Here is a 12,110-nt window from a genome sequence, read left to right on the forward strand (position 1 = left end):
AGAAGGTATGGACATCACATCCTGTACGTATTTAAATCACTAAATATTGCGATTGGTGAAAATGTTCACGTGCAACCAACGGTGGCAAGAAATTAATTTCCATGCGTGTCGGGTAACTGGAGTATATTTGGCAAATATTTGTTTCAATTGGAAGAACTGTTGAAAATACACGTTCTATAAATGCATATAATAATATATATGCATGTTTTATAAGATCAGATATTAATACATACTGTATTTCTAAAATGTATCTAAAGGTTTCTCAAAGTTTATACGTATATTAAATATGTTAATATTTGACTGAGAAACTGTTTCATTTGAATGAAATGACCGTTTTATAATTAAAAAAATACAACCTGTATTAAATAAAATCATCACAGAAAAATGGCCTACTTAAAACGTGAGTTTGAATGATTAATTTTATTTACTTAATACTTTCTGCTAGGAATATTTTATGTATTTCGAAAAATACTTTTTGCTCTTTAAATTAAGAATTTTCTTTTTAAATAATGCACAAAATCTTTACAAAAAAAGGTTCATAGGATTTGCGTAAGTATTGTAAACTGTATAAAAACTCCATGAGTTCATTCATCTGTTAATTATGTATCAACCTATAATTCAACAACTGCACTTTTTAAATTAATGAGAATGTAATAAATAAGTGAGTATTGAATAATAACATTACGATATTGGAATGAACCATTTGCGTGTCATTTCTTTCCCAATGTTCATTTTTCATTTCATAATCAAAAGTCGTGTCACGTGGTGCGCATCAAGCTCATACGCATGATCCACGTCGGTTGATTTCCAGTATATAATTGCATGTTGCCTCGCAGACATGCAGCGCAGGCCGGTGTGCGCGGGCTGCCGCAGGCCGATCTCCGACAAGTTCCTGCTGCGGGTGGCGGGCGGCCTCCGGCATGAGGCGTGTGCGCGCTGCTCGGCGTGCGGGGACGCGCTGCGGGACTCGTGCTTCGTGCGGGAGAAGCGACTCTACTGCAAGCGGGACTATGCTAAGTAAGTGACTCCGATTTAAATATACGATCTTAATAAACGTGCAGGACACACTCACCAAAATATAATCATAATGCACAGGTGACTGTAAATATTCCATTACAGGAAATTGTGTGATTCTCAGGACATTTTGACTTCCATGTGTTTCCATGTGAAAACTTTGTGCGTCTTTTTTTTTTTCTTTCAAATTGACCTCCACAAAACTTGAACAAGGTGACTGAGGGTGAGAGGTGTGATAGAAACGCACACGCGCACAAACAAGCAGGAGTGGAGCTCAAATGGCACGTTGTCAAAATGTGTTAAAATCGCAAGGTCCATTGGCCCGGTAATGACAAGCTGGGGGCCAACATATGGTAAAGAGGTAACCCCCTCCCTCCCTCCCTCCCTTCCTCCCTCCATCCGAACCTCCCATCACCTATCTGCTTACTCCTTCCTAATCACCTTCTCCTCATGCAACCGAGCCACCTAGCGAATGTCATATTCTTACATTAACTTATTCTGGCGGACAGCGACCGTCACGAGCTTCTGGCATCGGAAGCGTCGTGGCATCTGGAAGGCCGCTCTCGCCGCGGCCCCTGTGCGACGCTATGGGACGACACCCAGCCAACCGTGAAATATCTGACCTGACCAATTAGCGGGTGTCCTGCTGCCAAAGCTCCGCCTCTGAGATTTCAAGTCTCCCGTCCACGTATACTGACCCCTCCACCACGCCTCTTGCCTCACCCGCAGACTCAGTATTTATTTTATATTACAGAAATCAAATGCAAAAACAAATGCCAAGAATTAGTTTTGGCCTCAGCACATTGATCTTGGATGGCACGCCGGTCATATCGGTCACATGACTGGCAGTGTCCTTGACCCTCAAGATCTGTATCTGACAAACACAGAGTCCTGCTTCACCTGATCCAGAAACCGGATCCGCTTCTGTACGTGTCCACTAGAGCGCACCAGTCTAAGCTCGTGTTTTTCGCATGGGCAACATTACAGCTTGTGTGCATGTTAATCGATACAAAACTTTTTGGGGCTTTTTAGCTACATTTTTTACATTTTCCTTTGGCTAGATAATTAATCAAAGTGTAACTGTAGTTACTTTTTTTCTTGGAAAATGTCAGTAATATAAATGCTGGGGATAAATAATATAAATAACCAGCATTGGCTCTCATTGGACCAGTTTTATAAGTGTTGTCTTCCACCATACCCAATTTGAGTATGTTAATTGCGTCGTCGCGTCATAGAAACATTCCAAGCATTTTTTCAGCCGACTTCATTGATCCCCAACGTTCAGGAATGCGAGCGAGCGGCATGCCGGCCAAATTAAAGTGCACGCCACCGCGGCCTCGGGGCAGACGACCCACATGGGACCTTACTTGACCCTGAGGAGGCTTCATTGTTTCCCCCGGCAACCGCTCAGCAAGAGTCAGAGGAATGTAAAAGGATATCGACCTATTGACAAGGATGTAGCAGCACCTTTTCTTGTTGAAAATCGTGATATAGCCGTTGGTAGATAACTGTCGTAAGTTTTGTGATTGTCGTTTGCGGTGGTGTACAATTGCACCGCATTTAAATGAATATATATTATTTATACATTTTACAAAAGGAAAGCCTGCCATCAAACAAATTGTCCCAAAATTGTAGTATGGTACCCCATTGTGGTTAGGTTCGAGACCACCAGCGCAATATGTGAAAGGACTTTACAGTGAAGTGTAAAGAGCTGTCAGTTTCTCATGTCCACTCCAGAATGATGACGCATCATCTGGCATGACAGCCCCAAGATGGGTCGGTGCCAGTCGCGGGACAATAGCCCCGCTGCTTGAGTGTTTGGGGAGGGAGGGGGGGGCTCTGTCTTTGTCCCACCCTGGTTGAGCAGACTCGGGGATAATTCCACGGATAATTCCAAGGACCGGCGGCCCAGTCTCTCCCGCCGGGATTTCTGATTCCCCCCCTCCGCCTGGAGCCATGGCCCGCCGTGAGCTTTTTCTGGACGCTCCCTGGGGGCCCGGCCGCCGACATGGAAGCCGGAGCCACGGCAACCGTGTCACGGCGTGGCTAAGCCCACGCCGCTCCCGGTTGCCAGGCGCTAAGACGCACACCCGCCATGCTGGGGGTATGCGTCTGAGCGGCTGGAGTGGGAGGAGGATCTGGAGGAGGAACCGGGGATCAAGTCAGTGAGACGGTTAGAGGCTGGGAGGCTTTCCGAGTGACAGTCAATTCAGCAACATTCCCTGGGAACTTATTTGCTGAACTGTTTTTGTGCCAAGACCAAAGTGATACCTTGATAAGCCACTCCACTTAAAGTTTACAATCGAAATAAACAATTACATCACCTGTGTTCAAAACAACCGCCTAGCTTAGTTTTTCAATACGTTAGCTTAATGCTAACGCTAAATAGAGTCCATGCTCCAGTGCTCTAATACGTGTATTGGATATAAATGGTGCAGCAAAACATGTAGCCAGACAATTTTCTTCATCTTCTGCGAAGAACAACTAATATCAGTGCCGTACAGAAGAGCTGAGGGGAGTTTAATTCTATTTAATTACATTGATATGTTTTTTATAAACTGCTTTGTCACGTTTCTTTCCTTCTCACCAGGCTGTTTGCAGTGCGCTGCGGGGGCTGTGCCGAGAACATCTCCCCCTCGGAGCTGGTGCTGCGCGCCGGGCCCGTCGTCTTCCACCTTCGCTGCTTCACCTGCAGCGTGTGCTCCGCCCCGCTGAGGACCGGAGATCTCTGCGTAGTCAGGGAGGGCCGGCTTGTGTGCGCCAGGGAAGACTACCACCAGCGGGTGGCCAGCCCGACTTCATCTGACACAGGTGGGAGCTCATAATTGTCTTTCAGATGTTCAGTAAGGTTCTTCAAGGAACCCCTTCCAGGATCGATCTTTTTTTTTCAAGGACTCCCAAACATAATCGAATGCTTGAATATTCGTTTAGATAAAAGTGACGTGGAAGAGGAGGTGGAGGAAGACAACTCAAGGAGGGTCACAAGCAGACGAGTCCGATCCAACGAGCAAGAAAGTAAACGTCCTAAAAGACCTCGCACAATTTTGACCACCCAGCAAAGACGACTCTTCAAAGCTTCCTTTGAGGTTTCATCCAAGCCGTGTCGAAAGGTAAAGTCCCGATTCTTCCGTTTGTTTAAAAGTTGGACTTTTGCTCCACCTTGTATAACCTTGACACGACTTGTGTTGTTTTTCCTCTCTTTTTAAAATCATTATTTCATGAAATTAAAGGTACGGGAGACCTTGGCAGCAGACACTGGCCTTACTGTCCGGGTTGTGCAAGTCTGGTTCCAGAACCAAAGAGCCAAGGTAACACACACACACACACGCACACAAAATAAGAAAATCTCTTTCGGCACGGTGCCGTCTGCCAAAGGTGAAATCAGCCCGGTTATCTCCTCATAGAGGAACCCGATGACATGTCAGCGCACGGCGATGAAACTTCATATTTCCTCACAGAGTGGACTCGTGTGGTTCACTCCTAAAGCACTGAAAGATGTCTTCATCATCGAATAAATACTTTTTTATTTTATTTTATTTAGATGAAGAAACTGGCCAGGAGGCAACAGCAGCAAGAACATGAGCAGCCGACTCAGGAAGAGCAAGAAGAGCCATCACATCACAAAGGTATTCCGCAGCGACTGACAAATTGCAAATTTCTCCATTGTGAAATTTCCCCGTTGCTCCACAGCGCCCCCCAATGGCCTGCCTACATCCCAGCTGGAACATCTGGGCTCTTCCTACTCTCACATCCAGCAGCAGCAGATGGGATTCACAAGGGTGGATCAGCAAGACTTTGACATGGACCCCTTCGGACAAGGCCTGACCCCTCCTCAGATGCCAGGAGATCACATGCACCCCTACGGTAAAAATCAGGACTCCCAGTTTCTGCTCTTCAAATTAAAAAGCGTTTTCTTGTCCAGGTTTGAATGCGATCTACGGCGACGTGGTGGACGGCGACTGCATGTCTCTGGTGGACACCTCGTCCCTCCTTTCCCCCATCGACTGCCTCTACTCCATGCAGGACTCTTACTTCACCTCTTGAGGGACGATCTTCATCGCGTCCGCTCGGTTTTTATCCACACGGACTCAGCAGAAGACAAACAGGTGCGCAAATGTGTGGACTTCGGCTCTGTCGGACATTTTGACCATCCGCCCTCTCGAGAATGCTTGAACGCCTCATTACGAGATTACAATGGATGCGAAGGACTGTTTGAATGTGTATTTATTCTTGTAGGTTGTGCTCATTTTTAAATGTTCAATAAATAATGGCCGCGGCATAGTGTGTGACGTGCAGATTACAGTGAAACTGAATGACGCCATTTTTTTCTGTTTGATGAGCAGACTCCAACTTTCTTGTCCTGTCCTGCCTTTTTCTGGCCTACCATTCCCCGTCCCATTCCCCGTGACCCGGGAGATACGAAGACCCCTGGCTTCCTTGCCCTCGCCGTGAACCCTCTCCTGGAACCCGTCTCGTGTTTCCCCCGCTATGAAACGAGACCTCGCCGATCAGAGAGCGCAAGTCAATGGTCAGGAACAATCTAAGTGTCTGTCAGCGTGCTGTGCTTCTGCCAAGAGAGCCAAACAAGTGTGCAGTAGAGTGTGCAGTGGGGCCCCTCTTTTGTGTCTACGTGCGCTCCCGGCGTCTGGAACTCAAGTATCATGATGCCGCTTTATCTTTTTAACTAGAGCAGGGGTTCTCCAAACTTTTGGTCCAGGGACAACTTTTCCTCAGGCACCATCTTGTCACACAAATTATGCACAAAACAGCGAATAGGTGAGTTTTTCCAAGTAAGGTTCTGCTAAATTTGAAAATAGGCAAATTTGTGAATGCCTTGAATTAGATTACGGGATGAGAGCCAAACCCAAATATAAAAGAGGAGAGCCAAGGTGGTCATCTCACTTCCTGCAGTTGCCATGCAGTGATGGTGACGGGTTCGGGAACAACACTCGAGTTGCGATCATACGGTCACAGCTTGTGGCGATAACCTCGTTATTATGCTCAAGGTAGTTGACAGTTTCCTGTCAGCGGTCCGGTTATTTATTGCGGCGGCCGTGCCAAGAAGCAGGCCACACACACACGCACACACACATCCTTTTTAAATGCAATAATTGGCTTCATGCTGTTGCAATGCCAGCACGGATGAATACGCTGTGCTGAAGATCCGTTGTCATCGGCCATTTACAGCACTTCATGGTATTTTCATGCCAGATGACCCGTTAAGTTACAGTGAAGCTCCATATATTTAATAATTCCCCAATTGCATTATTTTTTAAGTCTATAAGATGCTGGATGAAAAGCTTACCTATTTATGCTTTTTGGGCTTTTAATGTAACTAGATGTCGTTAAAGACACGACTAATAGAAAAGTAGTAAATGGAGGTTTCTTGAATTGGATTATTTTATTGAATTATTATTATATACATGTCCCAACGTCTGCCACTAGAGGGCGGCAGTGTGCTTTGAATCTGCCCTGCTGCTTCTAGTTGCTAATTTAGGCCAGTGTCACCCTTCAATATGGCTCCTGAATTTGTTGAACATTTTTTTGCCTAGTTCCTATCCCCAGCGAATTATAATCATGCTTCCTCTCACATTGTCACCTATGGTGATACACATCATTTCTTCTTTGACCTGAAACTGTGTTAGTCACGAGTCGTCGCTGAACTTTCAGTCCTCATCAACACTCATTAATGTGCATTTCCTGGCAGACAGGAAGCGCACCACTCCAACAGAACAATTTAGTACATTTGTGCCAATCAGATCAAATTCTTTTCACTCGGTGTCACACCCTTGAGCAAAACAGTCTGAATATTGAGTGACGATTGCATTGCATATCTCGGATTATGAGTATTTTTTATGTGTATTGAAAACAAGCAATTAGCTTTTCCTTAGTAAAGCTACCAAATGCTAACATAAAATGCAAACAGACAAATGTATAATAGACATAAAATGAACAAATAGCTTTCTGTAGGTGTAAAAAGCAGGATTGCAGTGGTTGACGAGATCCTCTAAAACAAAAAACTAGTCCTAAAGGGATTACAAATTTCTGTCTGTGCAGGATTAAACAGCAAGTAAGCACTATAACTATTCCAGCACGAATTGAAGTGAATACAAAATGAAGTCATTATACGACACAAACTCAGGTTATTCTTCATTCTTCTAATTCACTGGACAGTCTTGCCTCTTCTTCTTGTCGACCTGAAATGATGATTACAATCTGTATTCAAAGTGTTGTATTGAAGTTGCATGCCAATTTACCTTTCCTGCTTTTCATCCAACTAATACACATGCAGCAGCTGCAACAAAATGTGATGACTCCGCAGGTCACGGCAACCAACACAAATTTATAGCCTGAGGAAGTAATGATAGTAATCGTTATGCCAACAATAATATTTCATATATATCATAACAATGATCGGCTCACCCGCACAGATGGGCCTCGGGCCTCTCCAACGGGCCGACGACCCGCAGGTGACTTCCCCCGATCCGATCCTCAGGAAGCCAGGGTGACATGTGACCTGACACGAGGAGTTGACTGTTTGGTTTCCTTCTCCACAGCGGAGGTATCCGTTGGGGTGAAACAGAAGCGGGCATTCCACGGCTGGGGGCACAGAAACTAAATAGCGAATTAAGTAGAAAACTTCAGATGACCTTGAAAGCTAAAAAAGTGGCTTACCTGTTTGGCAGGCATCTTCTTCAGAGCCGGGCTCATCCAGGCAGGTGACGTTATTGACGGCCTCCTGGCATCTTCCTCTTCCACATATAGTCGCGTTACATTGAGCTGTCATGGAACAAAATATTTAAAATACGTCACGATAAAAAACAAATAATCATGATTAATTATGGGGTACTCTGCTCCACTCTGACTGAGATTCCGTAACTCAAATGACCTTGATAGCACACCGCATATTTCCTCTGTCTGCACTTCTCATCGTTCCATTTCCCTCGATTGGCTCGGGCGTTGACGTAGAGCTCCACGCAAACGGGCCAGCTTTGGTTGTTGTTGGGCTCGTTCTCCGCCCACGACTCCTCGCCGACCCACGTGCTGTTATTCCCAATCCAGATCCAATTCCCGTCCTTCTGCAGTCTGGTGATCCCTAGCCAATAGTACGGGCTGTGGTTCTTGTTCGGCAAAAAGGAGACCAGAGCGGCGTTCTCGTCCTGGCTCTGGACCACCACCATGTCTGTGTAGTACGTCTGGCACCACTCTCGGGCCTGGGTCCACGTCATGGTGATGTTGGAGTAGTGATACGTCCAGCCCCAGCTGACCCCTGCTAGGGATCCACCTGATAGGAACGTGACAGCAAAAAAAGTTATGCTAATCCTCGCTAATGTGTTTCGGCACACATTTAGTCCTGGTTATTTCTATGTGAGGTCAACACACCACAACTGTTCGAGTACCCACCAAGAAGCAGCACCAGTGTCCACTTCATTTTCAGCAACCTGAAAAGCAGAAGAAAATCAATCATAATTCATCCTTGCTTACGGAGAGATCGTTCACTCACCTGCAAAAAGAGAGTGGTGGTCAGTTGAGGGGAGTTCCATGTCCAGCTCTTATAGGAACTCAGGACAATCCCTGGATGTTTCCACACAGAGTGAATCCAAGTGATGATTGATGGCCACAAAATTACAGTCAACTCTGAATTGTGCTTGCCTTTCAAATGCTTAACAAAAAAACTTTTGGGATATAATGTCATGTCATTGCGTTTTTGTGTCTGTGTGGCAAATACCGTAAAAGTTCAACGATAGTTTGTGGTTACATAAGTCCGCTGATTAATGACAGTATCACCCTCAGAGTGCCCTCACATCTATTTTTCCTCCAAAGTGGAAATGGATGACAAATAATAATGGAAATATTATGCAGAAATGACTCTCCACTCAAAGGCTAATAATAATAATGGGTTATCTTATCTGAAAATTACTTCCTCTGCTGCTGCCCAACTTTGACAGAAAAACACGAGCGGGAATGTCCCCTTGAACTCAGCCGTTGAATGGAACAAAAGTGAAAATGTCCAAATTGTGGCCAAAGTCATGTCTTGTTGCATGAAAAGATTCAATAAAATATGTCTAAAAATGTTAGGTACAATATAAGGCTTTGCTATAATTAGTACTTTTCCTCAATTGGTGATAACTAATAATTTCATTGACTCTCAACAAATAAAATAGAGTGACAAAATTTTGTTTTGTTCACATTTTTATTTTATTACTCAGTGCATTTACAAAATAGATGACATACATGTCATGATATAAAAAAAAACACAACAAAAAATAATTAAAGCACAATAAGAGACATTTTGACAATGAAAGAACATTCTAAATGTGACAATAAATAATATCACATATTACATAAATATACTAAATTACTCACAGCTTTTTCAGAACATGGCAGCATACTATTTTACATGACATCACACTTCCGGCGTGTTCCTAAAGGTGTCGAACAATGTGCTCAATACAAAACTCCCTTTGGGAGGAAATACATGTCAGCGACATGGCGAGAAGCACAACAATTTTTCTTTTTTCTCAAATGATCTCATGGTGGTGATGTCACAGCCCTATATGAGGCTGTCAATGCTGTTTTTGTACACCTGAGGAGGGTCTTCAATGTCGGAGTTGCTGTAAGACAAAAGATGAGACATGAGTTCAAAATCACGTCATGTAGACTCCATTGATTGCTTTGATACTATCGAGTCGAATTTCTTACCTGTTCAGCTCAAACTTAGTTGCCTTCTTCCTCATCCGTCTGAGGAGCCACATGACCAGAGATAGAGTAGACAAGCACACGGCGCCACCTACCGCTGCACCAGCCGTAATGGCCCCCAACTCGGACGTGACCTCTGCAGAAACGGTTTGAATATTCGTTAACCACAGACAACCAATTGAAACAACTTGGATATTTTCATGCCGCCTGGTCCACTTTGATACCTGTGCATGTTGGAGGTTGGACGTTCCACTCGCCCAAGTGGGTGCACGCCATGCTGACTGCACCTTGGAGCTCGTGGCCTTCATGGCAGCTGAACGTGCAGACTGTGTCGTGAGGGTAGGGGGTCCAGGATGGGGAGAGGGATGGGCTGCAGTTCATGTGGCCGCTTTTGGGAACTTCGGGGGCAGGGCATGTGATTGCTGCAGAAAGGGAGGTGAAGAAGAAATGTTAGAAAAACGGACCTTCATTTTAGAAGTTTTTTGCATGTACAAAATTATATCGAGGTGCAATGATTAATAATGAACCAACCAAAAAAATCTATTATGATTATTATTTTTGATAATTATTCATTTAGATACATATATAATTTTAATTAATCTTTGTTTGTTTAAATATATCATTTAAATGAATTAATATATAATTAAAATAAAATAAAAAGTTTAAATTTTAAAGTTTAATTTGAAATTGTCAAAATCCGCAGAAACAGCAATAAATACAACAAAGTATTGAATTACTAAAATAATTGCTAGCTGCAGTTTAAGCACCATATATTCTCTTACCTTCACAGCGCGGCATCATGTCGCTCCACCTTGCAGCCGACGTGCACGTCAGACTTGCCGGCCCTTCCATCCGATAACCGAGGTTGCAGCTGAATGTGCAGCTCTTCCCGTAACTGAACCTTGTATCTGGATCATCTCCACAGCTGACTGTGCCGTTATCCAAGTGGAGAAGAGCCGGACATTGGACGGCTGCAGAGCAACAAAAAAAAGAACAACAGGAAATCAGCACTCTGGAATACGGCAAGTAAAGTTTGGTTGTTTGTGGATTTTCCGCTCACCTTCACATGTTGGAGGTGGATGTGACCAGTTTTTGGTGGCGGTGCACCTTAAGGGTTCCGGCCTGCTGAGTTTGTAACCTTCCTCGCAGGAGTAGTGACACAGCGAGTCAAAAGTGTAGTTGCCATACTTGTCAGTGCAGACCATGCTGGCTTTGGGAGGGAGGGTCAGCTCGCTTTTGTTGCACTGAACCACTGAAACACAAATTATAGATATATATATTTTTTTATATTGATGCTTCACAATTCACAAAATCATTTCTGTCAAAATAAATCCTTACCATGCTCGCACTTGTCTCCATAGAAACCTTCGAAGCACTGGCACTGGTGGCTGTTTATGGTTTCCACACATTCTCCGTGGATGCAGGAGTCTTTTTGGCAAGCAGCTGTGATGAGAAGAAAAATGTTTACGTGCTTGAATATATATATATATATTTTTAAACGCAGTTCACTCCACTCACCAGTGTAGCACAGAGCCGTTTTCTTCTTCCTGCACCTTTCGTCGTTCCACTTCCCGGGCTGCGAATCCCTCTTGATGTACATCTCCACGCAATCCTCGCTCTCGCCGAGGATCTTGCCGCCTATGCCATTGTTGGGCTCGCCCTGCGCCCAGTTGGTGGCCTCGGCCGTGAGGGTCTTGTTGGTGCCCACCCAGGTCCAGGTGCCGTTGATCTTCCGGATGCCGATCCAGTAGTAGGTGGGCTTTCTGGGCAACCACCCGTTGAGATGGGCAATCTCATCCTGGTTTTGGATGGCCACCATGTCGGTGTAGTTCTCCTGGCACCACGCTCGGGCTTGCTCCCAGTCCATCGTGTTGTTAGAGAAGAAGTAGGACCAGGAATCGACTTGCATGCAAAGCACTGAGAATGGAGGGACGTAACCAGATATTAGAACAACTTAAAAAGCAAAAGCAAAATGGTGATCTAGCTCTATTGGGGTTTGCACCTACTTGAGAAAATAAAAGCCAAGCTGATCCACGAGCTGGACATGTTGGATGCACGCTTCTGAAGTAATCCATAGAAAAATTCCTAAAAAAAAAAAGCAAGGATAAAGTGAGTCAAATTCCAACATTCTGCTGCTTTCTCATGCATGAAGAAATTCACACTTACCATTTTAAGTGATGTATAGCGCGAGTCTATCGGCCTTTTGTGTTAGGTTTCAGTGAGTGAGATGATTGTGTCTGAAACATGCTGCGCTGCCTCCTTTTAAAGCCCCTCGCCCGCGTGGTCCAGCTTTCCGGGAAGCTGTCGTCAGCCTTTTGGTGGAAATTCCCACCCCCTTCCAGCCACTTAATCTACACCGTCTCCTTAAAAAAATTCAAAAGGGTGGTTGTGTGTGT

General features: G+C 44.7%; 3 protein-coding genes across 5 annotated transcripts; 1 reads left to right on the forward strand and 2 right to left on the reverse strand.

Annotated features, from left to right (window-relative positions):
- Positions 1–838: 838 nt before the first annotated feature.
- Positions 839–5,280, forward strand: lmx1a (LIM homeobox transcription factor 1, alpha). Its single transcript, XM_037248764.1, has 7 exons — positions 839–1,017; positions 3,605–3,825; positions 3,946–4,124; positions 4,245–4,322; positions 4,556–4,640; positions 4,705–4,878; positions 4,937–5,280. Exons 1-7 carry the CDS (start codon positions 839–841, stop codon positions 5,056–5,058), a joined length of 1,038 nt encoding a protein of 345 aa, XP_037104659.1. The 3' UTR covers positions 5,059–5,280.
- A 1,273-nt stretch (positions 5,281–6,553) lies between these two features.
- Positions 6,554–8,619, reverse strand: LOC119121326 (E-selectin-like). 3 transcript variants are annotated; one of them, XM_037248769.1, is made up of 8 exons: positions 8,519–8,619; positions 8,419–8,456; positions 7,904–8,299; positions 7,690–7,794; positions 7,438–7,629; positions 7,272–7,364; positions 7,047–7,211; positions 6,554–7,005 (listed from the first exon to the last, which is right to left on the reverse strand). In XM_037248769.1, the coding sequence occupies exons 2-7, from the start codon at positions 8,444–8,446 to the stop codon at positions 7,165–7,167; spliced, it is 861 nt and encodes a 286-aa protein (XP_037104664.1). In that variant the 5' UTR covers positions 8,447–8,456; positions 8,519–8,619; the 3' UTR covers positions 6,554–7,005; positions 7,047–7,164. The 3 variants fall into 3 exon arrangements, with proteins under 3 accessions (XP_037104664.1, XP_037104663.1, XP_037104662.1); XM_037248768.1 differs by having other exon boundaries at positions 7,438–7,614; positions 8,419–8,532; XM_037248767.1 differs by having other exon boundaries at positions 8,419–8,532.
- A 917-nt stretch (positions 8,620–9,536) lies between these two features.
- Positions 9,537–11,984, reverse strand: LOC119121313 (E-selectin-like). Its single transcript, XM_037248746.1, has 9 exons — positions 11,881–11,984; positions 11,721–11,799; positions 11,233–11,631; positions 11,053–11,157; positions 10,775–10,966; positions 10,497–10,685; positions 9,939–10,136; positions 9,718–9,850; positions 9,537–9,629 (listed from the first exon to the last, which is right to left on the reverse strand). Exons 1-9 carry the CDS (start codon positions 11,881–11,883, stop codon positions 9,569–9,571), a joined length of 1,359 nt encoding a protein of 452 aa, XP_037104641.1. The 5' UTR covers positions 11,884–11,984; the 3' UTR covers positions 9,537–9,568.
- Between the last annotated feature and the right edge of the window lie 126 nt (positions 11,985–12,110).

This window comes from Syngnathus acus, chromosome 4 (assembly GCF_901709675.1).
Source record: "Syngnathus acus chromosome 4, fSynAcu1.2, whole genome shotgun sequence".
Classification (NCBI taxonomy): domain Eukaryota; kingdom Metazoa; phylum Chordata; class Actinopteri; order Syngnathiformes; family Syngnathidae; genus Syngnathus; species Syngnathus acus.

What these genes read in the sequence shown, in the direction of transcription:
- lmx1a (XM_037248764.1), top strand. Translation starts at nt 839, where the DNA reads ATGCAGCGCAGGCCGGTGTGCGCGGGCTGCCGCAGGCCGATCTCCGAC. An exon ending in TCCAGAACCAAAGAGCCAAG is followed by an intron (nt 4,323 to 4,555) that starts GTAACACACACA and finishes TATTTTATTTAG; the next exon opens with ATGAAGAAACTGGCCAGGAG. An exon ending in AGATCACATGCACCCCTACG is followed by an intron (nt 4,879 to 4,936) that starts GTAAAAATCAGG and finishes TTTCTTGTCCAG; the next exon opens with GTTTGAATGCGATCTACGGC.
- LOC119121326 (XM_037248767.1), bottom strand. Translation starts at nt 8,482, where the DNA reads ATGATTGATTTTCTTCTGCTTTTCAGGTTGCTGAAAATGAAGTGGACA. An exon ending in GACACTGGTGCTGCTTCTTG is followed by an intron (nt 8,300 to 8,418) that starts GTGGGTACTCGA and finishes CGTTCCTATCAG; the next exon opens with GTGGATCCCTAGCAGGGGTC. An exon ending in CCCGAGGCCCATCTGTGCGG is followed by an intron (nt 7,365 to 7,437) that starts GTGAGCCGATCA and finishes TTACTTCCTCAG; the next exon opens with GCTATAAATTTGTGTTGGTT.
- LOC119121313 (XM_037248746.1), bottom strand. An exon ending in TGGAGACAAGTGCGAGCATG is followed by an intron (nt 10,967 to 11,052) that starts GTAAGGATTTAT and finishes TTTGTGTTTCAG; the next exon opens with TGGTTCAGTGCAACAAAAGC. An exon ending in CATGATGCCGCGCTGTGAAG is followed by an intron (nt 10,137 to 10,496) that starts GTAAGAGAATAT and finishes CCCTTTCTGCAG; the next exon opens with CAATCACATGCCCTGCCCCC.